A 24,750-nucleotide genomic window follows, 5' to 3' on the forward strand; every position below is an offset into this window, starting at 1 on the left:
AGCTGCTGCGCTGATCTCTGAGCAGCTGAGACCAGAGAAACTCGGTGTTTTCACTGTTTCCATAGTTAAGAAGCAGCTTCACATGTACGAGCTCAGATCTTGTGTCTCTGAGCGAGTGAGCGGGGCGGGGGGCGGAGCCTCGGGACCGGTGCGCTATCTGCGGAGCACACTTACACACACACACACAGACGCACACACTCACTCGCCCGCTCCTGATACTTCATGACGGCCTGATACGATGATGTTTAAAGCAAGTATTATGACTTAGTCAACCACCAACAGTTTCGTCTCGTCTCGTCAAAGAAAGATAAAACAGATTTAGTCATAGTTTTTATTTTCAAACATCCGTTTTCGTTACGTCTTCGTCTCGTCTTCGTCATGGAAAAAAGATCGTTAACGAATATTTCTCGTCATCGTTTTCGTCAACGAAATTAACACTGGTCCTGCGCGGATGCAACTTCCGTCCGTCCGCTCACTTTATACTCCCCGTAGACCGGCGGCGAGGATACGGTCTTATTAATTTAATGTAATAGCAGCATGATGACAGTCAGTTCCTATCAATTAAACTCATCTTTACCAAAACCTTGGTTCCATGTGTTGATGTGATATTCTGAACAACGTATACTGAATGATTACCGTATGAAATGCAGCTACTGAAATACTTGCTGTTTTTTTGTTGTTAGAAACAAAGTTGTCCATTACTGATGTAGATTTCAGAACATGACAGTTATCAGTCTGTTCATTACATTTGATAAAACAAATGAACCTTGTAAAACACTTGGAGAAATGATGCAAGTATCAGGACAAAACATTAATCCCACAAAGAGAATGTATAACACGTGATAATTAAAAACAACATGAAATATTCCTTTCTTTATTCATTTTGAATGGTCCTGGTCAAATAAGACTGCCTCTATCAGACGAATCTCTTTAAAACTATTAATTCAACAACACAAGCTCTGCAACTTGATTACATGGAAGATCAACAAGTGACATTCATGAAGTAAATACATCCAATAACTGATCCTAATTTCTAACAGAGAGAAATAAAGAGATCAAATCCTACATTGGATTACGTGCCCTTGGACAAGGGAGCATGTTCCCTTTTGTGTACAAGGAAAGGAAGCATACCCATATTTGGAAATGAATTGATTAATATTTAGTGGACAGGAGAAGAACAATATGATTACATGTACAAAATTAAAGAGACAAATTGACAAATGACCTAGGGAGAGAGCTCTCACTGACCTATATGAAACTCCACTCAAAGTCTACAAGGTTGATTGAGACAGATTTCTTCTGAATGTCTCTTCCTGTCCTCTTGGAGACGAGTCCCACAAACAGCTCTCGTTCCTCTTGATTCAGAAGAAGCTGCAGAACACAGGAATCTGAGATTAGAGGTTGAGAAGAAATAAAGTCTCTGATATATGATGTCTATACAAGTGTTTATGAAGTTAGGGTTGAAAATACATGGGAGAAAATCTACTCAGACTTGTGTTAAACAAATAAACGCTTCAATCACATAAACTGTGGCTTCAACATTTTAATATCAGAGGTTAAGCAGACACTTCCTCACGTATATCTTAGTCATACTTTTAAAGTGTGACTAAGTTATAACATTTGTTATAGAAGTCGTTTTGGGTTAGTTGTTTCATTTCATCATCAACGCGTCAGATACAGAGGAAGACGTAGCGGGTCTAGCCGCGCGTGTTGGTGTCTGCTCCTTCTGCTTCAGAGGAGAGGAGCGGAAGAGGATTGATATCAACAGACTGAGTTCACAACACTTCATGTCGTACTTGGTGACACGTGCTGAGAGACTGACACGGGGAGCACAGAGAAAAGAGACGGAGACTATAATGATTGGATTTGAAACAAAAGGTGTCTCCACAGGAGGTAGACTTTGGATTCAGGAAATATAGAATTCGAGAGTTTGTACCAAACCGGGCTGGAACATCAACAACAGATCTTACGACACGTTACACGGATCAGTTCTGACCGGCAGTCTGACTGGCAGCAGTGCGCGCCCCGCCGGGTTCACGCCCGCCCCCATGTAACTCAGTGGCGCTGTTCACTTCGGCTGTGATCGCCCTCTGCACCGATACCTGCGTCAGGTATATTTCTTCTGTTCGCCGAGATCGTCCCCCTTCCACATAGAGAATTATGACATAATCCGTTGTAATGTGCAAGACTGGCAGATATGATATAGAAAGTCCCAGCAGCAACACGCACAGTATTGTAATCACACAAGAACACTTTGAGGAACGTTTTGTTGGAATTTGAAATTAATCACAGGCCTTTTACATTTTGGTTCGAATCCAATCAATCATTGATTATTAAGATATGAGTCAATACTCTGATTATGTGTCTAAGACAACATTTGATGACTGAAAACCTTAATTCACCAAAGTGTCGTGTTTGATCTATAAGGAAAAGGTCCTTGTACAATGTACTCAGTACTTGTGTTAAACAAATAAACGGTTCAATCACCTGAACTGTGGCTTCAACATTTTAATATCAGAGGTTAAGCAGACACTTCATCACGTATATCTAATACATACTTTTAAAGTGTTAACAGCAGTGAACATTTTTTATTGAAGTCGTTATTTCATCATCAACTGATCAGTTAGATATTCTCTCTTTAATGCTCCAAGTGAGGGGAAGTCTCTGCTCGCAGCTCACAGGGGCCTGTCCCTCTCATTTCATCCGGTTGGACCATGTCCTGGATGTAGACTGGACCCGATCCGGTGGCAGCACGGTAACCAGTGAAGGGATCTTGGTCCTTTTGTCCTCTGCATCTCGTCACACAATTCCCTGTGAGACCTGAAAGTGGTTTTGAGACACTTGTTAAAAGCTCCAACAAAACTGGAGTAAATGCACTGAGAGTAAAATGCTACAGAGCAGAAACGGTCACTTACTGTTTCTTCCACTTCTCAGTCTTATGAAGTCTACTAACAGGAGAGCACCAAGAGGAAGAAGAACACAGAGGACCACAGCAACAACAATGGCTGCAACAGCACCTGCAGGAGTGAAGGCAAACAGAGAGGAGATGAATCTTCTTTTTTTCAGTGACTCATTCTGCCAATTCCTCTGTGGTTTACTGCTCTGGACTCAGACACAGAAGAACAGAGGATGAAGTGTAAAGTGAATTAAAGGCATGACTCCAGTTTTCTAGTGGATAATAAGTCAGATACCTTTCCCCGGCTGGTTGGATGTGGAGTTGTTCTCCAGAGGAGGCGCAGCACTGACGTGGTTCCTCTCCTCCACTGTTTCACATGAGAAACAAACAGGTTGAGCACTTTCTCACATCACAAGTTCCCTCACAATCTGCCGTTTGTCCACTGTGCCGTACAGGCATGAGTTCAGGATCCTTACCAAGATGCAGGGTGATGATGCACCTGGCTTTCAGTCTGGGGATCAAACATGTGTAATCTCCTCTGTCAGACATCTTCACAGAGGAGATCTGCACTGTGATGTTTCCCCTGATCAGGCCTCTGAGGTCCAGTGTGGTTCTGTGTCTGTACTGCTCCATATGGACATCGAGGAGGACTCTTCTGTCTCGATACAGGAGGACGAACTGGCTGAGGTCGGTTCTTGTAACTTCCACAGTGTAATTCATCAGGTTGACCGAGGGAACAAGTCCACACCAAAGACTCACGTCTTCACCTTCTTCCACTGTTAATGACAGACTCGAACATGTGGGATGAGATCCACCTGAGAAAACACAGAAAACACTTAGTCCTGTTAACATCACACAGAGTTGATGCCTCTCAGGACAGATGTGGTGTCAGTGTGAACATGGATTAATAAATTCACCAGAGACAAGTAGGACAATGAGCAGTAAAGTGAACAGAGTCTTGTCCATTTTCCAGAGTTTTGTCCGCAGAACAGATTGTACCGAACCCGTCCAGGGATCTGAAGAGCCGGCTGCAGGTCCTGTTCTCTCGCTAAGATTCTCACTGATCTGGAGCTGATGTCCTGTGCAGATAAAACTGCAGAGTGCAGCCTTTTATCCTCGTGATGTTCCGAGGAACATGATGTATAAAGAGGTTCCGACCCCTGGGGGGGACAGAGGTGTGCATTTAATCATGTGAGGGGAAACACTCGGGGAAATTGAAACTCCAGGAGAACAGCAGGGAACTCTAAAGTACGGGACACATATTTGATCATTTATATATAATATGTCATTAACAGAGCTGCCAACTTTTCAAAAAACCTTGGAGTGAGATTTTGTCGGGGTGACCAAAATATAGCCGCGCAAGCAGAAACACAAGTTGCAAACACAAAAATCTAATTAAAGATTTATTACAAAACGTCACATCAGCGGCGGTGTGTCTTTAGCCGCCGCCGCCGCCACCCCCCGCCCTGGACGATGTAGCGAACCTCATCCGCAGCGGACCTCTTGTCAGGGGGGGGTGGGCGTGGCGGCGCTGGCCCACACTGCCTTCGCGATCGACGTATTGGCCACTTGTAAGAAATCACTTTTTTTTTTGGCGTGAGAAATTGGATGTGTGTCACACGCCGAAAGCGTGAGAGTTGGCAGCTCTGTATTAATATTTTTTTCTATACGAGAGGTACCGGATCAGCCCAAATAAGTCCCGGAACACGGGCAGGCCAAAACCAAGAGGTGCCGGCAAATTAACCCCTGCAACCAGCGGAGAAAGCAGCATCACGGGCTGACGGGCGCAGAGCAATGCGCTTCCGCTTTGCTCGTGTGTTCCCACAGGAGCTGATGTCCTGCGCGGATGCAACTTCCGTCCGTGCGCTCGCTTTATACTCCCCGTAGACCGGCGGCGAGGATACGGTCTTATTAATTTAATGTAATAGCAGCATGATGACAGTCAGTTCCTATCAATTAAACTCATCTTTACCAAAACCTTGGTTCCATGTGTTGATGTGATATTCTGAACAACGTATACTGAATGATTACCGTATGAAATGCAGCTACTGAAATACTTGCTGTTTTTTTGTTGTTAGAAACAAAGTTGTCCATTACTGATGTAGATTTCAGAACATGACAGTTATCAGTCTGTTCATTACATTTGATAAAACAAATGAACCTTGTAAAACACTTGGAGAAATGATGCAAGTATCAGGACAAAACATTAATCCCACAAAGAGAATGTATAACACGTGATAATTAAAAACAACATGAAATATTCCTTTCTTTATTCATTTTGAATGGTCCTGGTCAAATAAGACTGCCTCTATCAGACGAATCTCTTTAAAACTATTAATTCAACAACACAAGCTCTGCAACTTGATTACATGGAAGATCAACAAGTGACATTCATGAAGTAAATACATCCAATAACTGATCCTAATTTCTAACAGAGAGAAATAAAGAGATCAAATCCTACATTGGATTACGTGCCCTTGGACAAGGGAGCATGTTCCCTTTTGTGTACAAGGAAAGGAAGCATACCCATATTTGGAAATGAATTGATTAATATTTAGTGGACAGGAGAAGAACAATATGATTACATGTACAAAATTAAAGAGACAAATTGACAAATGACCTAGGGAGAGAGCTCTCACTGACCTATATGAAACTCCACTCAAAGTCTACAAGGTTGATTGAGACAGATTTCTTCTGAATGTCTCTTCCTGTCCTCTTGGAGACGAGTCCCACAAACAGCTCTCGTTCCTCTTGATTCAGAAGAAGCTGCAGAACACAGGAATCTGAGATTAGAGGTTGAGAAGAAATAAAGTCTCTGATATATGATGTCTATACAAGTGTTTATGAAGTTAGGGTTGAAAATACATGGGAGAAAATCTACTCAGACTTGTGTTAAACAAATAAACGCTTCAATCACATAAACTGTGGCTTCAACATTTTAATATCAGAGGTTAAGCAGACACTTCCTCACGTATATCTTAGTCATACTTTTAAAGTGTGACTAAGTTATAACATTTGTTATAGAAGTCGTTTTGGGTTAGTTGTTTCATTTCATCATCAACGCGTCAGATACAGAGGAAGACGTAGCGGGTCTAGCCGCGCGTGTTGGTGTCTGCTCCTTCTGCTTCAGAGGAGAGGAGCGGAAGAGGATTGATATCAACAGACTGAGTTCACAACACTTCATGTCGTACTTGGTGACACGTGCTGAGAGACTGACACGGGGAGCACAGAGAAAAGAGACGGAGACTATAATGATTGGATTTGAAACAAAAGGTGTCTCCACAGGAGGTAGACTTTGGATTCAGGAAATATAGAATTCGAGAGTTTGTACCAAACCGGGCTGGAACATCAACAACAGATCTTACGACACGTTACACGGATCAGTTCTGACCGGCAGTCTGACTGGCAGCAGTGCGCGCCCCGCCGGGTTCACGCCCGCCCCCATGTAACTCAGTGGCGCTGTTCACTTCGGCTGTGATCGCCCTCTGCACCGATACCTGCGTCAGGTATATTTCTTCTGTTCGCCGAGATCGTCCCCCTTCCACATAGAGAATTATGACATAATCCATTGTAATGTGCAAGACTGGCAGATATGATATAGAAAGTCCCAGCAGCAACACGCACAGTATTGTAATCACACAAGAACACTTTGAGGAACGTTTTGTTGGAATTTGAAATTAATCACAGGCCTTTTACATTTTGGTTCGAATCCAATCAATCATTGATTATTAAGATATGAGTCAATACTCTGATTATGTGTCTAAGACAACATTTGATGACTGAAAACCTTAATTCACCAAAGTGTCGTGTTTGATCTATAAGGAAAAGGTCCTTGTACAATGTACTCAGTACTTGTGTTAAACAAATAAACGGTTCAATCACCTGAACTGTGGCTTCAACATTTTAATATCAGAGGTTAAGCAGACACTTCATCACGTATATCTAATACATACTTTTAAAGTGTTAACAGCAGTGAACATTTTTTATTGAAGTCGTTATTTCATCATCAACTGATCAGTTAGATATTCTCTCTTTAATGCTCCAAGTGAGGGGAAGTCTCTGCTCGCAGCTCACAGGGGCCTGTCCCTCTCATTTCATCCGGTTGGACCATGTCCTGGATGTAGACTGGACCCGATCCGGTGGCAGCACGGTAACCAGTGAAGGGATCTTGGTCCTTTTGTCCTCTGCATCTCGTCACACAATTCCCTGTGAGACCTGAAAGTGGTTTTGAGACACTTGTTAAAAGCTCCAACAAAACTGGAGTAAATGCACTGAGAGTAAAATGCTACAGAGCAGAAACGGTCACTTACTGTTTCTTCCACTTCTCAGTCTTATGAAGTCTACTAACAGGAGAGCACCAAGAGGAAGAAGAACACAGAGGACCACAGCAACAACAATGGCTGCAACAGCACCTGCAGGAGTGAAGGCAAACAGAGAGGAGATGAATCTTCTTTTTTTCAGTGACTCATTCTGCCAATTCCTCTGTGGTTTACTGCTCTGGACTCAGACACAGAAGAACAGAGGATGAAGTGTAAAGTGAATTAAAGGCATGACTCCAGTTTTCTAGTGGATAATAAGTCAGATACCTTTCCCCGGCTGGTTGGATGTGGAGTTGTTCTCCAGAGGAGGCGCAGCACTGACGTGGTTCCTCTCCTCCACTGTTTCACATGAGAAACAAACAGGTTGAGCACTTTCTCACATCACAAGTTCCCTCACAATCTGCCGTTTGTCCACTGTGCCGTACAGGCATGAGTTCAGGATCCTTACCAAGATGCAGGGTGATGATGCACCTGGCTTTCAGTCTGGGGATCAAACATGTGTAATCTCCTCTGTCAGACATCTTCACAGAGGAGATCTGCACTGTGATGTTTCCCCTGATCAGGCCTCTGAGGTCCAGTGTGGTTCTGTGTCTGTACTGCTCCATATGGACATCGAGGAGGACTCTTCTGTCTCGATACAGGAGGACGAACTGGCTGAGGTCGGTTCTTGTAACTTCCACAGTGTAATTCATCAGGTTGACCGAGGGAACAAGTCCACACCAAAGACTCACGTCTTCACCTTCTTCCACCGTTAATGACAGACTCGAACATGTGGGATGAGATCCACCTGAGAAAACACAGAAAACACTTAGTCCTGTTAACATCACACAGAGTTGATGCCTCTCAGGACAGATGTGGTGTCAGTGTGAACATGGATTAATAAATTCACCAGAGACAAGTAGGACAATGAGCAGTAAAGTGAACAGAGTCTTGTCCATTTTCCAGAGTTTTGTCCGCAGAACAGATTGTACCGAACCCGTCCAGGGATCTGAAGAGCCGGCTGCAGGTCCTGTTCTCTCGCTAAGATTCTCACTGATCTGGAGCTGATGTCCTGTGCAGATAAAACTGCAGAGTGCAGCCTTTTATCCTCGTGATGTTCCGAGGAACATGATGTATAAAGAGGTTCCGACCCCTGGGGGGGACAGAGGTGTGCATTTAATCATGTGAGGGGAAACACTCGGGGAAATTGAAACTCCAGGAGAACAGCAGGGAACTCTAAAGTACGGGACACATATTTGATCATTTATATATAATATGTCATTAACAGAGCTGCCAACTTTTCAAAAAACCTTGGAGTGAGATTTTGTCGGGGTGACCAAAATATAGCCGCGCAAGCAGAAACACAAGTTGCAAACACAAAAATCTAATTAAAGATTTATTACAAAACGTCACATCAGCGGCGGTGTGTCTTTAGCCGCCGCCGCCGCCACCCCCCGCCCTGGACGATGTAGCGAACCTCATCCGCGGCGGACCTCTTGTCAGGGGGGGGTGGGCGTGGCGGCGCTGGCCCACACTGCCTTCGCGATCGACGTATTGGCCACTTGTAAGAAATCACTTTTTTTTTTGGCGTGAGAAATTGGATGTGTGTCACACGCCGAAAGCGTGAGAGTTGGCAGCTCTGTATTAATATTTTTTTCTATACGAGAGGTACCGGATCAGCCCAAATAAGTCCCGGAACACGGGCAGGCCAAAACCAAGAGGTGCCGGCAAATTAACCCCTGCAACCAGCGGAGAAAGCAGCATCACGGGCTGACGGGCGCAGAGCAATGCGCTTCCGCTTTGCTCGTGTGTTCCCACAGGAGCTGATGTCCTGCGCGGATGCAACTTCCGTCCGTGCGCTCGCTTTATACTCCCCGTAGACCGGCGGCGAGGACACCGCGTAAAACCCACAGCGCGAGTGTGACGCAGTCTGTTACAGTGTAACTTCCGCACTGTAAACAATTGTCATGTAAATTAACTTGTCTGTTTATTATTGTTTTAAATAAAATTCAACATAATCCCAAATACTGTACAATATAATTTAAGGTAATAGCAGCATGATGACAGTCAGTTCCTATAAATTAAACTCCTCTTTACCAAAACCTTGGTTCCCTGTGTTGATGTGATATTCTGAACAACGTATACTGAATGATTACGGTAAATGAAATGCAGCTACTGAAATACTAATACTGGTTTTGTTGTCCATTACTGATGTAGATTTCAGAGCATGACAGTTATCAGTCGGTTCATTACATTAATATATCATACATTAAACAACCATAGCACACTTTAAGAATCGTAACAATGCAAGCATGTGTAGTGATTAAAAATGGTTCAGAGATGACAGTTAATGTCAATTCGGTTCAACAAGTATCCAGAATAAGACGGGACGGGAGGCTGAGATATCAATACAAAATACAATTTATTTAATAAATGCAAATGATTTAAAACAGACTGCTCAAACAGTAAAGTGACATGTGCAAAGGTTGGAAAGGCTGGCTTGGACTTGATATAAATGACAGTTTAAAATAGAGAGAAATTAGAGGCTCCAGACCCAATTGTACAATGCTGAAATATCATGCATTAAAAACCAAACACAACACACTTTAAGAAAATCACTGCAAACGATATACAACAACAAAATGACAAAAGAGGACCTCTACTTTATGGAGCCAATAATTCACCACCATTCAAGTCACTACCGCTGAATTGCACAGTCCCAGTCAACCATATATAGTGCACCTTGCAATAGAACAAAACAAAACACAAAGAAACAAATAATCAAACCAAATAATCTAAATAAAATCTAAAGTGGGAAAAAACAGTGACCGTAACTATTTAGCTGGAGGCAGCCCTATAAAACAAACATGTTATAGTTAGGTCACACAATTTAAACACATTTATAATATTTAAAAACATTTACAAACATAAAAACACATCCTTATCTCATACTTTTAATTCATTAAAATAAAGCAGGGACAGCGTGCATCCACGGTGACGCCGTCACAGTCGCACACAGACACAGCTTCACGCTGGGCTCTAAGGACAAACTTCAGTTAGAATTTGCGGACACTTTCTCTGTGATCGCCGTTAACATTATATAACTTCCAGCGACTTACTGCGACAAACAATTGCGACCACACGTGCTGCGCTCACGCTAAACTTCCGCACACACCCACAGGACCGGCAGTGGGGAGAGAGAGAGAGAGGACGAGGGAGAGTGCTAAGGTGTCCCTAAATAAACTCCTCCGCCTCCTTGCAGCCTATAGGAGTTGCCGTCCTGTCAGGTTAATTAACACATCCAGAGCGGGGAAAATGACACTGCTAAAAGTATAAAACTTTATTAAGAACTGACCCGCTACACATGTAATAGCGACCCAGCCCGCAGAGCCACCCAGCGCAGAGCGCATAGAGCGCACAGGAGATCACTAACAAGAAATGTAGAAACTTTCCAAATAATATCCCAGAGTGGAGGCAAGGATCCACTGATGTGAGGGAATCGGTCCGATGCTCTAAATGGATAAATACTGCCGTGACACCGATGCGGGGTTCTGCACGATTTGTGCATGCGAATGGAAGGATGAGGAGGAAGCGAGGGTTCAGCGATTTCTGATCTCACACATTGTGTTGTCCACAGCAGCAGCGGCAGAGTATCAGTGTATTTTCTTTATTAGTGACATCACTGCTGTCCCATAAAGTCACTCTTCACCTCCACCTCACTAACAAACAACTCGATGTCAGTGTCAGAAAGTTTCACTTCCTCTTCACATCGCTTGATGCCGTGCCTCGGTCAGGACTCACGGTGGAAACCCATTGGTCGGATTCATAATTTGATATTCGTGACGTGCTTTGCATTGACCGTTTATAGTAGAAATTGGGGGGGTGGAGGGTGGATTTGGAGTTGAGGTTTGGCGTGTGCATGGTTTTATAAATCGGAATTAGCTTTGGCGTACTCAATTTCATGCTTTTTTATTTAGAATGTGCACCGCCCGCAGGATGTGCGCGCACAGTTTGTTTATTAATTTGATAAATTACATTTTTATGGTTTTTATTTTTAAATATATTCTTTATTTATGTGCGCCGCAGGATGTGCGCGCACAGTTTTTTTATTAATTTGATTTAATTAAATTTATATATATATTTTTTTTTTTTATGTGCGCCCCAGGATATGCGCCGCAGCACGCGTCCGTAGGATGTGCGCGCGCAGTTTTTATATAAATTTGATTTAATTTAATTTTTTTATTTTTTATTTAGGATTTGCGGCAGCCGCAGGATGTGCGCGCACAGTTTTTTTATTCATTTGATTTAATTAAATTGTTATATATTTTTTTTTATTTATGTGCGCCCCAGGATATGCGCCGCAGGACGCGCCCGTAGGATGTGCGGGCGCGTTTCCCGTTCTGCTGATATTTTAATTTACCTGACAGGACAGTGATTCTTATAGGCTGCAGGGCTTTGGCGACGTCTATTTAGGGACACCGTAGCGCTCCCTCTCGCCCTCTCTCTCTCTCCACTGCCGTTTCTGTGTGTGTGTGTGAGTAAGTGCAGCGTGGCCGCAGCAGGTGAGGACGCAAATTGTTTGTTGCGAGCCAGCGTATAAATGAGCGCTGTAATCTTCAGTCATACGAAAAACTATAGGCCCTCTTCTGTAATCTAGGAGAAAACATGGGTTCAACTCAGTTGATACCCACCCCCCAAATCGGGCTGGAACATCAACAAGAAGATCTTAAGACACTTTACAAGGAACAGTTCTGAACCGCAGTCTGACTTTTTGTAACGTGATGGTTTTCACGGAGACTTGGCTCGACCCCTCGATCCCGGACTCCGCCATGGTTCCCGAGGGGGTCTCCATTCAGCGTCAGGACCGGACAACACACTCTGGAAAGAGCAAGGGAGGAGGTGTCTGCTGCATGGAGAACAATGTGTGGTGCTCAGATGTGGAGATTATTTCTTCGGGCTGTTCTCCGGACCTGGAGCAGCTCGTGATCAGATGCCGACCTTATTACATCCCGAGGGAGTTTACATCGGTCGTTATAACAGCGGTGCACATTCCGCCACATGCCGACATCAGGCCCTGGACGAGCTGCATGAAGCTGATGTCCTGCGCAGTGTTAATTTTGGCAGCTATTTTTAGTCTAGTCTTAGTCTTAGTCTTTTGACGAAAATGCATATTAGTTATAGTCACATTTAGTCATTTTTATCCTTCTTAGTTTTAGTCTAGTTTTAGTCGACGAAAACTAATTACATTTTAGTCTAGTTTTAATCACATTTAGTAGCCACATTAAACTCCTTTTCTTCCCTTCTCAGGCCCAGGGACACTGTGTTGTGTCTAAAACTGCAAAATAGTCTAGCTTGCAGTACTTAGGTTGTCCATTAGATATCCCTACCAGCATAGGTCTATAGCAGGGGTCGGCAACCTTTACTTTCAAAAGAGTAATTTTGCCCCCGCTTCCCCCAAATAAAATTTGTCTGGAGCCGCAAAACATATTTGATAACAAAGCTAATAAAGTTTAATATAAAGTTATACTATACTAAACTATAGTTTGTTGCATTTACGAAATTATAGAACGACAATAAAGAAAACTCTTGACATTTTATTGCTATTTGTACCTGTTACAACAAAGGAAAACACAGAACACTTATGATGAGGAGAAAATACACAGGCAAGTGTGACCTACTTTGAAATAAATTAAACACAGAACTTTGTAGGGCTATTTGAATAAGAAGTACCCTATTTAGAAATAAATCAAAACATATAGCTGCAGCCTAATAACTTAAAAATATATATTTAGTTTTAAATGTGAAAACAAAGAGTGAGAGCAGGTTAGACTGGAGGCGGACACAGAAACTGAAGCTCGGTACAAACCACCTGCAGCTTCTGCTCTGATCAAGAAGCTGCTGCGCTGATCTCTGAGCAGCTGAGACCAGAGAAACTCTGTGTTTTCACTGTTTCCATAGTTAAGAAGCAGCTTCACATGTACGAGCTCAGATCTTGTGTCTCTGAGCGAGTGAGCGGGGCGGGGGGCGGAGCCTCGGGACCGGTGCTATCTGCGGCGCACACATACACACACACACACACACACAGACGCACACACTCACTCGCCCGCTCCTGATACTTCATGACGGCCTGATACGATGATGTTTAAAGCAAGTATTATGACTTAGTCAACCACCAACATTTTCGTCTCGTCTCGTCAAAGAAAGATAAAACAGATTTAGTCATAGTTTTTATTTTCAAACATCCGTTTTCGTTACGTCTTCGTCTCGTCTTCGTCATGGAAAAAAGATCGTTAACGAATATTTCTCGTCATCGTTTTCGTCAACGAAATTAACACTGGTCCTGCGCGGATGCAACTTCCGTCCGTCCGCTCACTTTATACTCCCCGTAGACCGGCGGCGAGGACACGGTCTTATTAATTTAATGTAATAGCAGCATGATGACAGTCAGTTCCTATCAATTAAACTCATCTTTACCAAAACCTTGGTTCCATGTGTTGATGTGATATTCTGAACAACGTATACTGAATGATTACCGTATGAAATGCAGCTACTGAAATACTTGCTGTTTTTTTGTTGTTAGAAACAAAGTTGTCTATTACTGATGTAGATTTCAGAACATGACAGTTATCAGTCTGTTCATTACATTTGATAAAACAAATGAACCTTGTAAAACACTTGGAGAAATGATGCAAGTATCAGGACAAAACATTAATCCCACAAAGAGAATGTATAACACGTGATAATTAAAAACAACATGAAATATTCCTTTCTTTATTCATTTTGAATGGTCCTGGTCAAATAAGACTGCCTCTATCAGACGAATCTCTTTAAAACTATTAATTCAACAACACAAGCTCTGCAACTTGATTACATGGAAGATCAACAAGTGACATTCATGAAGTAAATACATCCAATAACTGATCCTAATTTCTAACAGAGAGAAATAAAGAGATCAAATCCTACATTGGATTACGTGCCCTTGGACAAGGGAGCATGTTCCCTTTTGTGTACATGGAAAGGAAGCATACCCATATTTGGAAATGAATTGATTAATATTTAGTGGACAGGAGAAGAACAATATGATTACATGTACAAAATTAAAGAGACAAATTGACAAATGACCTAGGGAGAGAGCTCTCACTGACCTATATGAAACTCCACTCAAAGTCTACAAGGTTGATTGAGACAGATTTCTTCTGAATGTCTCTTCCTGTCCTCTTGGAGACGAGTCCCACAAACAGCTCTCGTTCCTCTTGATTCAGAAGAAGCTGCAGAACACAGGAATCTGAGATTAGAGGTTGAGAAGAAATAAAGTCTCTGATATATGATGTCTATACAAGTGTTTATGAAGTTAGGGTTGAAAATACATGGGAGAAAATCTACTCAGACTTGTGTTAAACAAATAAACGCTTCAATCACATAAACTGTGGCTTCAACATTTTAATATCAGAGGTTAAGCAGACACTTCCTCACGTATATCTTAGTCATACTTTTAAAGTGTGACTAAGTTATAACATTTGTTATAGAAGTCGTTTTGGGTTAGTTGTTTCATTTCATCATCAACGCGTCAGATACAGAGGAAGACGTAGCGGGTCTAGCCGCGCGTGTTGGTGTCTGCTCCTTCTGCTTCAGAGGAGAGGAGCGGAAGAGGATTGATATCAACAGACTGAGTTCCCAACACTTCATGTCGTACTTGGTGACACGTGCTGAGAGACTGGATCCACTGATGTGAGGGAATCGGTCAGATGCTCTAAATGGATAAATACTGCCGTGACACCGATGCGGGGTTCTGCACGATTTGTGCATGCGAATGGAAGGATGAGGAGGAAGCGAGGGTTCAGCGATTTCTGATCTCCCACATTGTGTTATACACAGCAGCAGCGGCAGAGTATCAGTGTATTTTCTTTATTAGTGACATCACTGCTGTCCCATAAAGTCGCTCTTCACCTCCACCTCACTAACAAACAACTCGATGTCAGTGTCAGAAAGTTTCACTTCCTCTTCACATAGCTTGATGCCGTGCCTCGGTCAGGACTCACGGTGGAAACCCATTGGTCGGATTCATAATTTAATATTCGTGACGTGCTTTGCATTGACCATTTATAGTAGAAATTGGGGCTGTGGAGGGCGGATTTGGAGTTGAGGTTTTGCGTGCGCATGGTTTTATAAATCGGAATTAGCTTTGGCGTACGCCATTTCATGCTTTTTTATTTAGAATGTGCACACTTTTTTTATTAATTTGATACAATTGTTTTTATTTTTTATGTTTTATTTTTAAATATATTTTTTATTTATGTGCGCCGCAGGATGTGCGCGCACAGTTTTTTTATTAATTTGATTTAATTGTATTTATTTTTTATTTATGTGCGCCGCAGGATGTGCGCGCGCAGTTTTTTTCATACCTTAAAGAGCTCATTATCATTCCTTATTAGCGTATGATAGCCTTTTTGTAACACTTCTGAATATAATTTATTTTTTAAGTTTCAGAAACGTCTTCTAGGATTTTTCACTCAAACCGTTATTAAGTTTGAATTTAATGAAACTTCTTTTACATTTAAAAAAAAAGAAGCATTTTCTGTATTATTATTTTTTACGTTATCAGGCTTTGTTCCTTTGACGTATGTCACTGCAGGTCACCAAGGCAACAGCCTTATACCTTTGAAGTCTGTCGTTACTTAAACGTCAGTTTTCATTTTTCACTCAGTTGTCTTCTCACTATTGGCTGGTTGCACCGGAACTTGTTTCCTGCTCCTGAACTTGTTTCTTGCTCCTGAACTTGTTTCTTGCTCCTGAACTTGTTTCTTGCACCGGAACTTGTTTCTTTGGATTTGCCTTGAAGACAACTTCGATTTATTGGAATCAACATGATCCCAAAACAAAATAAAAGCGTGGAATTAACTTCCAAGCCAGCTCCTCTTCTGCTGGGAGAGATGAGGAAGAAGTCCGTCAGCTGCTTCACCGAAAACTTTCAAGCTTTCATGACGGATCTGAGTCACGAGGAGTTGGACGGTGAGGAGTATGGAGCCAGAACAGTCTCAAAAGGATTAAATGCACACAGAAATGAATACATGCGCAAAAAAGATCCACAAATACATTTTCAATGCACACACAAATATGTTTCATTCCATATATAAGTAAAAAATATTCACATGTAAAATATAAGATTCATAAACATATTTCCGATGCACACACAAATAGAAAAAAAATTCACAAATATATGCATGTAAAAGTATTTGCAATCTTCATCAAATACATATTTGGAGCTCGTTACATTCATATATAAACTGTTGGACCTGCATTTACAAAGTGCTTTTAATTTGTAAACCTCGCTGCATTTGTGTGTGAGACTTTTGAGACTTTTGAGACTCCCCTGACGCGACTCTGTTTCACGAATGCATTTTTTCTAAGAGGGGATCGTCTGTAGCCAATCAGATGTCTCACTCCTGTACAGCCCCCCACTGCACTGGAGGACTACAGGCCGGTGGCACTATATATAGAAACTACACTACTTATATATAGAAAACAGCCCATGTGTGAAGTCTGCGGAGATACAGAGATGACAAGTTGGCAACATCAAACAACGTACAGAGTGTAGATTTCCATGGGCTTTAATAGAACACAAAGCACTTGGGCCTACAGACAGAAGGAGGATTTGTCTAAGGCTGCTTTGATTCAGTCTCTACAGTGAGGGGGAAAGCAGTGGCTCTCTCATAGAAGCTGTGCTTTCATCTTATTTTGCCAGTTTGAATCTAGTTTACATGCTTGTTGCAGTTGCTCAGAGACGCAGTAGAGGCAGTCGTAGAGTCAGTGGAGGCAGTGGATGGTCCGCTGGGGGCTGGGGGGTTGGAGTTGAACCTATTGAAGAACGTGTTCAGCTCATTCGCACGTCGTTCATCCCCAGCTGCTCCCCCATCTCTCCTCTTGAAACCAGTGATCTCCTTCATACCACTCCAGACGTCCCTGGTGTTGTTTTCCTCCAGTTTGTGCTCCAGTTTTCTTCTGAAGTTGTCCTTGCGCTCCCTGATGCTGCGCTTGAGCTCCCTTTGAACCCGTTTGAGTTCTGCTCTGTCCCGTGATCTAAAGGCCCTCTTCTTCTCATTGAGAAGGGCCTTCAGGTCGCTTGTAACCCACGGCTTGTTATTTGGGTAACAGCGGACCTCTTTAGTGGGGATGGTGTTATCGATGCAGAACCCAATGTACTCAGAGACACAGTCAGTCAGGCCATCAATGTCCTCACCATGTGGCTCATACAGAGCATCCCAGTCTGTGGCCTCCAGGGCCCCACGCAGTGTTTCCATGGCCTCATGAGACCATTTCCTCACTGTCCTCACTGTGACTGGGTGCTGCTGAATCACAGGCTTGTAAGATGGTGAGAGCAGGACTAGGTTGTGGTCTGACCTGCCCAGTGGTGGCAGGGCAGTGGAGCTGTATGCATCCTTAACATTTGCATATAGGTCCAAAGTCTTATTTTCCCGGGTGGCACATTTTACAAACTGGAAGAAGGTTGGGAGTGTGGATGAGAGGGAAGCATGATTACAGTCACCTGTGATGATGATGAAGGCCCCGGGGTGTTGTGTCTGTAATCCTGCAGTCACAGTGTGGATGACGTCACACGCTGCTTCTGCGTTCCCAGATGGAGGAATGTAAACATTGATGGCGAAAACACTGGTAAACTCCCTCGGCAAATAATATGGACGAAGTCCGACGGCAACGAGCTCGATGTCCGGTCTGCAGACACGATGTTTAAAGGTGACGTGCCCGGGGTGACACCACCTGTTGTTCACGAGCACGGCGAGTCCCCCTCCTTTCTTCTTGCCGGTCGCGATGGTGTCTCTGTCGGCTCGAACCGTCTGGAAGCCAGGAATGGTGACGTTGGAGTCCGGTATCTGCTCGTGCAACCACGTTTCCGTGAGACACACAATACTGGACTCCCTGTACTCCCTCTGTGTCCTGATGAGCGCTTCCAGTTCGTCCACTTTATTTGCCAGCGACCTCACGTTTCCAGTGATTACTGCAGGGATGAAGGGCTTAAACTTCCTCTTCTCCATCCTCCGTTTAAGCCCCGCTCTGCAGCCCCGCCGTCTCCTCTTTAGTTCCTCCGGGATGGTGGGTCTCTCTCCGGCCAAGAGGGTAGTGTGCCTCAGGGCGATCAGCTGGTCGCGGGTGTAAACAATGCCGGCGTGTGTTGCAGGCATTCTCCCAGTGATCCGAAGAGACCGAAGTGCGGTTAAAAGTTATAAAAAGTGTCCAATAAATTTCAAAAGCATCTCGTCATTGTGGGGGACGAAGATGCACAGAGCAGTGCAAAAATAAATATAAAAAACAAATCGCAAACGTTATAAAAACACAAAAAAACCGACAGTAGTACCAGGAGCTGCTACGACAGGCACCCGTTAGTACGGCGCCATGTTGCGCTGGAAGCTACTTTATCCTGTTTCTTAATTAGTTGGACACAGGGGCGTTTCTAGGTTTCTGAAAGATCCTGGGCTTAGCCCAGGGCCAAAACGTAACTGCGCATGCAATTTTTGAAAATAATAACAAATAACAAAATAAACAATGTATGCAGTTTATTAATACCAATGGTAAAAATATAGATTTTCACAAACTTCCCTTTGTCTTAACAAAAAAGTGCCTCATTCATAAGCACCAACATTAAACATTTAGATAATAAATGAGTCACATAGTCATATATGTATTATATTTTTATTAGTTTCACAATAGTAAACAATGTCTGAAAAAGTATACAATGCAGAAATGCAGAAAGATAAGATGTTTAAAAGGCAAGAGCCTTTTAAACATCTTATCTTTCTGTAGTCATGCGTTTGTCTTTGTTCATTTCTTTTCTTCTACAGTATATCTGTCTTTACTTTACACTTTCCATATTGTGTATACTTGTACATTTGTCTGTGTATTATTAACTGTTACTCTACATGTATTGTCTTTCTTTGTTCATTTCTTGTTTGTAGTGAACTTTTTATTTTCACTCGTTTCACTGTTTCTTGCTCCTTTCTTTGGACCTTTGTCCTTTGAGCACAAGTGGGTATCTCCTCGGTTTGACTTGGGCGAACCGGTCAATGACTTCACCATGGTCTAAGCCACAAAGCGCATCCTTCTCCACTGCCATAATAGCCAAATGATGTAGCCTCTCCTGGCCCATGGTTCTCCTCAGCCAGGTGTGGACACGGCGCAGTACACTGAACGACCGCTCACACGTGCAACTGCTGACAGGTATTGTCAAGGCTGCTTGGACAACTGAGCTCAAGGTTGGGAACATGTCTGGGTGAAGTAGCTTGTAAACACTGCCCATGTCAGAAACGGCACCTTCTCTCTTTCTTCTAGAAAGGAACTGCTTTGCCACCAGGATCTCCTCTTTTTTCAATGACATTTTATAATGTGTTGCAATCAGCTCTAGGGAATCCTCACAGAAGAAATCAACGGCCGCTGGGTTGCAAGCTTGAATGCCTCGCATTAGCTCTGCCCCCACATCAGAAAATCTGCTGTTTAGCTCAGTTACCATACGGTCAAGACATGGGTACAACAGAGTTTGTTTCAGCTGGTCTTCTGTGCCCAGATGAGCCCTTGTACCCAAGGTGGACTCTATTGTAAAGTCCTCCATCACCCTCTGCTTGTGCCTGCGACCACTGTGACTCTCACATATGTTGTTGGCATCATAGATGTGTTTTGCTTCATTGTAAAGCTTGTCTGCCATTTCATTGGTTCGGATGGATTTCAGTGTGTCAAGGACTGCATCTTTAAAGAGTGTTGCTTGGGCCAAGTCCACAGAATCCTTCTGAAGGTACAGGTGCAGCCCCTCTGTAGTTGACAGCATACTCCGGAACATGACCAGCAGGTAGACATTTGAAAACCTGGACAGCTTTGACAGTAATCCGACTGCCAGAGGTGTTGCACTCTCTTCCAGGCACTTTAAAACAGCTGGCAGATTGTTGAGCATTGCTCTCACAGACTTCACCTGACATGCCCATCGGGTTTTTGACAGCTGGACAAGCTCACTCTTCTTCAAGCCCAGGAGCATCTGGACATCAGAGAATCTCTGATGGTTTACGATTGATACACTGAAGAAACAGTAGACACTCTCCAATGTCTCAAACAGGTCACTGGCTTCTGGAACAGCCCTGCACGTATGGCAGAGAACCAGGTTCAGCTCATGAGCATAGCAGTGTACGTACACTGCTTCTGGGTGTTTCTCACGAAAGCAAGCTTGAACTCCACTTACTGAACCACTCATAACGGAAGCTCCATCATAAGCCTGAGCGACACACAGGAGATCATTAAGGCCATTCGACTCCAATACATTTTCAATTGCGTCAGTGATGCACTGTGCATTCAATCCCTTAAGGGTGACAAGTTCAAGGAGACGCTCTTTGACTCCGCCGTCAGCTGTAACATAGCACACACAAACAGCAAGCTGTTCAACGTGGCCATCTCTTGCCTCATCAGCCATCACTGCATACATTTCCGATGCCTTGATCTCTTCTACGATGGTTGCAGTCACTTCATCAGCACAACATTCGATCATGCTGTTCTGCGAGGCAGGAGATAGATATGTTGAATGAGAAGGGGCCTGGTAGTTCTGGAGGAAGGGGTCAAAGGTTTCAAGGAGCTTCATTACTTCTAAAAAGTTTCCCTGATTCAGGGAGGAGCTGGTTTCATCATGACCACGGAAAGCAATGCCTTGTTTCCCTAAAAGGCTAGTGACGGCCACAATGCGCCGCAGGTATTCTCTCCTTTCACTAATCTGACTGGAATTTCCAACATTCATTTGGTCAACAACATCGCCTTCTGTTAGCGTAGTTCTGTAATTCTTCCAGGCCAGGATAGATGACTTGTGGACAGCACTTGCCTCATGCTCTCGGTAGCTATCCAAGGCCCTTTTCCAGTTATTAAAGCCCTCAGTGCTGAGGAGGGCATCTTTGCTGGCTCTAGGGTTGTGTTTCCCAAAGAGCTTGCATGAGAAACAGTGTGAAGAGTTTCTGCTCAAAGAATACTCCAGCCAGTCAAAAGATTCAAACCATTTGTACTGGAAAGACCGTTGCTGCTTTCCAAAACTAGTGGAGGGGTACTGGTCCCGTCTGGGTTGCTTTGGGCCTGTTTCTCGTGTCCCTAAATCATTCTTTCCTAACAGGTTCCCTGTGCTCCCTGACCCTGAGCCACCTGTATTTCCAAAAAGGGGAAAAAAGCGAAATAAAGCTATGGCCTCCTTCTCCCCCCTTTTTTAAACATGATTAAATAAAACTCTGCTATCCACAACTTGCAATTAATGGGCACTGGCAAGGATGTATACTGGGATACACTGCTGAATATTATACAATTCTGGACTAGAGATATTGGTATAGATACTCCTCACATAGCCTAAAGGTACCTGCACTTGCACTTGCACTGTCCTCACTCTGGTCAACAGCATCACTGGCAGCTGCATCTATGTATGCTGACTCTGCCCTTATCTCTGAAAATGTATAAAAGAATAAATAAAAAAAAGTTAAGCTGTAGCCTACTGTAAACTTAAGATCAATATTCTGTCAAATTATTGCATTTAGAAATTTTAATTTCAAACATTATAATTAGGTTACTAAAATATGTTAAATACTACATGTAAGTAGTGTCATTGTGTTGCTCGTCAGTATTGCTTCCTCCTGCTAGTTTGCCTTCATTGGTCTCGAAACCAGGTCCTCTGATTTGCGACCACAATTGACCACCAAATAAACGTGTGTGCTATTAGTTATGCCAAGGACAAAACGACCTATTTTTTGGCGCAAGTGGGAGGTCTTTACCTCTTTTTATACTGAGAGGGAATTCACCAGGTCGACTTTGTTACATAGACACTCTTAACATAGCCTACAGGTACCTGAACTTGCACTCTCCTCCCTTTGGTCTCCTGCATGAACCCTGACTGCATCCTTATCTGCTATCATACCTGAAAATGAAGGATGTGCCATTATATGCTTAAAGAGTTCAACAAGAACAAGAACAACAAAAAACCTTCTATTCCCATTACCTCCTTGGCTGCCAACCACTTTTGGAGCAAAAAACATTGAAATCCTTCTTTGTGACATTGTTGTTTGCAGGTCCCAGGGGGTTGGGACTCTACAGCAGATGTCGTTATAATTCTCTGTTAACAAACATAAATGAGTCAGTACACTTATGCAGCCGGTCTCATTCCCTGTTGCCATGAGAATCATGTATTAACATAAATATTTCTAACTGTTATTCTTTTAATTTCATATCATATCTTCATATTATGTCATCAACTTTCATGTACAAAGCGGTCATCTAGACGACAGACGAAAATAATAGATATAGTAGCAGGCTTAATGCCTCTGGTCCATCACACTACTAGTCATTCACGTTAGCTAGCTAGAGCATTCTAGCTGCAGACAAAGTACATGATATACATTTGCATTCAATTATAACATTATATACATTTACCATAAGTAAGGTTTTCAAAACGTTTACAGACATTTTAATTACTGACATATAATAAAGACATTGTGAAATCTAGGGCTTGTGCTCACTACTCACCTGTTGTAAACAGTGAGAGACTGGCTGCTGAAGTGTACTGACGCACTTGTTGCTCTGTTCTCGTGCGGTAAATGAGGGGCGTTCAAGGACCGTCGGAAAGTCGATTTTTTTTCGATTTTTTATTTATTTATTTTTTTTTACCAAAAAATTAGATTCGGGGCTAATCAAATTAGATCCGGGGCTTTAGCCCCGAATAAAACAGCCTAGTGACGCCACTGGTTGGACAGCTTATCTTTTGTATGCAGGTTGTAACCTTAATTTAGCCTTTTGATAAACAAGCTATGCAAACCCCTTGGGTAAATTATAAATTATCTTTCTCACTAGTAATAGATTGTAAATAAGACTTAATAAGAATGTATTTTACAATACAACATTTTTGACCCATGTTGTGAATTAGAAGGGAAGTGAAAAAAACAGTTATTTGAAAAATACCTGAAATACTAAATGACGGAAATAATTTACTGCAAAGATATAAATAATAAATACTGAGTGGGGTCACTTTTGACCCATGTTGTCTTATTCAAATAATGAGTTCATTTATTTTCATTCAAATGTGTGCTGATTTAATCCTCAAATCAGAACACACTGATCACTATGTATGTATGTGAGTAGCATTAATGTTAATATTTCCTTATGGTTTTCTCCTCTTCAGGTGGAGGTCCAATCCTTGTCCGACTGGTCAGCCAGCGTCTCCTTCAGGTCTCTGCTGGTCAAACACTGCCAGGCAGAGTTCAGGAAGAACTTTGAAAGGGAGGGCATTTATCGGAAGAGTGGGTCCTGCCTGGAGCCAGTCAGGGACGTGAGGGTCATCGACCGGCTGAGGGAAGAGCAACTCAACGCAAAACCTTCCGGACGCCTCCTCAATAGCATCAAGTTTATTGGGGAGCTGTTCCTCTCAAAGGTTCTGGAGGAGAAAGCCATGTACTGCTGCATCAGGAGGCTGCTGCAGAACGGAGACGGGCCATCTCTGGAGAGCCTCTGTGAGCTCCTCCAGCTCATCCAGCAGGACCTGGAGGTGGTCACGTCTCTGGACTCCTACTATAACCAGCTGAGGTTCATCGCAGAGGAAGGGAAGAGGGCACCAAGGCTCTCCCTTTTGTTGAAGGACACAGTGGATGCACGGAAGAGGGCAGGCTCCACCCCCCACTAAGTTTTTAATGAAAACTCATGTGGGAAATACAACTTATACACTTATAAAACTTATACAGAGATATTTGTAAATGGACAGAAACCCCCCACTGCAACCCCTGCTCCTACTCTGTATAATGTACACTGGGTGACATCATGCCCTGAAAAAGTCTTTACTCTGTTAGGGGTTTATAATATGTTGTCGACTAATGAATAAAATGTTTTAAATTTTATTTGAGTGTTTTAATGTCTTGCATGCAGCTGCCCTCACATTTCAATTAAAACACATGTGGGAAATACAACTTATACATTTCCCCTTTTCCCAATAATCAATGATAAGCACAGATGACTGGAGAATTTCTGGGACAACATTTTACAAAAGTACTTATCCTGAACTGAACATCAAATCTAAATGAGAATTCAGTTAAAAAAAAACAAAAAAAAAAACATGTTTGATATACAGGAGCCAATTAGACTTAATTAATGAGAAGCTTTTACAAAAGAAGGCTTGTAAGTGTTACGATGAACTAAAGTAACTTGAATGTGCTGCCATGGCAGAGCATCATTAGTTTGGTTTATGAAAAAAACTTTGAACATTAGAATAGTTAACTCCATGGACATTCTGTAACCAGGTAAAGATCTCATTGAGTTAAATCTCTCACAAGACAGATGTGGCCAAGAAGGCAGTAACACATTGTTACAACAGACAGAATACGAACACACACATACAGCGGTCATACAAAACATACACAACACACATGCAATCTTCTGAGCATAATTAACGTGTTACGGATCATCATAACGTGAAATATGATCACGTTGTAATGTGAAAACTTTCCAGTTATCTTATCACCAGCCCTCGAGTGGTGGTACACCCCCCCCCCCCTTACA

At 42.8% G+C, this 24,750-nt stretch overlaps 2 protein-coding genes and 1 long non-coding RNA gene across 3 annotated transcripts; all 3 read right to left on the reverse strand.

Moving 5' to 3' along the window:
• Positions 1 to 2,579: 2,579 nt before the first annotated feature.
• On the reverse strand, positions 2,580 to 3,862 carry LOC128436447 (myelin-oligodendrocyte glycoprotein-like). Its single transcript, XM_053418183.1, has 5 exons — positions 3,814 to 3,862; positions 3,373 to 3,711; positions 3,192 to 3,263; positions 2,916 to 3,017; positions 2,580 to 2,820 (listed from the first exon to the last, which is right to left on the reverse strand). Exons 1-5 carry the CDS (start codon positions 3,860 to 3,862, stop codon positions 2,639 to 2,641), a joined length of 744 nt encoding a protein of 247 aa, XP_053274158.1. The 3' UTR covers positions 2,580 to 2,638.
• A 3,008-nt stretch (positions 3,863 to 6,870) lies between these two features.
• Positions 6,871 to 9,004, reverse strand: LOC128436453 (myelin-oligodendrocyte glycoprotein-like). The gene is made up of 6 exons (XM_053418185.1): positions 8,867 to 9,004; positions 8,105 to 8,347; positions 7,664 to 8,002; positions 7,483 to 7,554; positions 7,207 to 7,308; positions 6,871 to 7,111 (listed from the first exon to the last, which is right to left on the reverse strand). Exons 2-6 carry the CDS (start codon positions 8,151 to 8,153, stop codon positions 6,930 to 6,932), a joined length of 744 nt encoding a protein of 247 aa, XP_053274160.1. The 5' UTR covers positions 8,154 to 8,347; positions 8,867 to 9,004; the 3' UTR covers positions 6,871 to 6,929.
• A 12,778-nt stretch (positions 9,005 to 21,782) lies between these two features.
• Positions 21,783 to 22,871, reverse strand: LOC128436451 (uncharacterized). Its single transcript, XR_008338077.1, has 3 exons — positions 22,732 to 22,871; positions 22,208 to 22,321; positions 21,783 to 22,126 (listed from the first exon to the last, which is right to left on the reverse strand). It is a non-coding gene; the product is annotated as an uncharacterized LOC128436451 (long non-coding RNA).
• Between the last annotated feature and the right edge of the window lie 1,879 nt (positions 22,872 to 24,750).

Source organism: Pleuronectes platessa, unplaced genomic scaffold (assembly GCF_947347685.1).
Source record: "Pleuronectes platessa unplaced genomic scaffold, fPlePla1.1 scaffold_27, whole genome shotgun sequence".
Lineage (NCBI taxonomy): Eukaryota > Metazoa > Chordata > Actinopteri > Pleuronectiformes > Pleuronectidae > Pleuronectes > Pleuronectes platessa.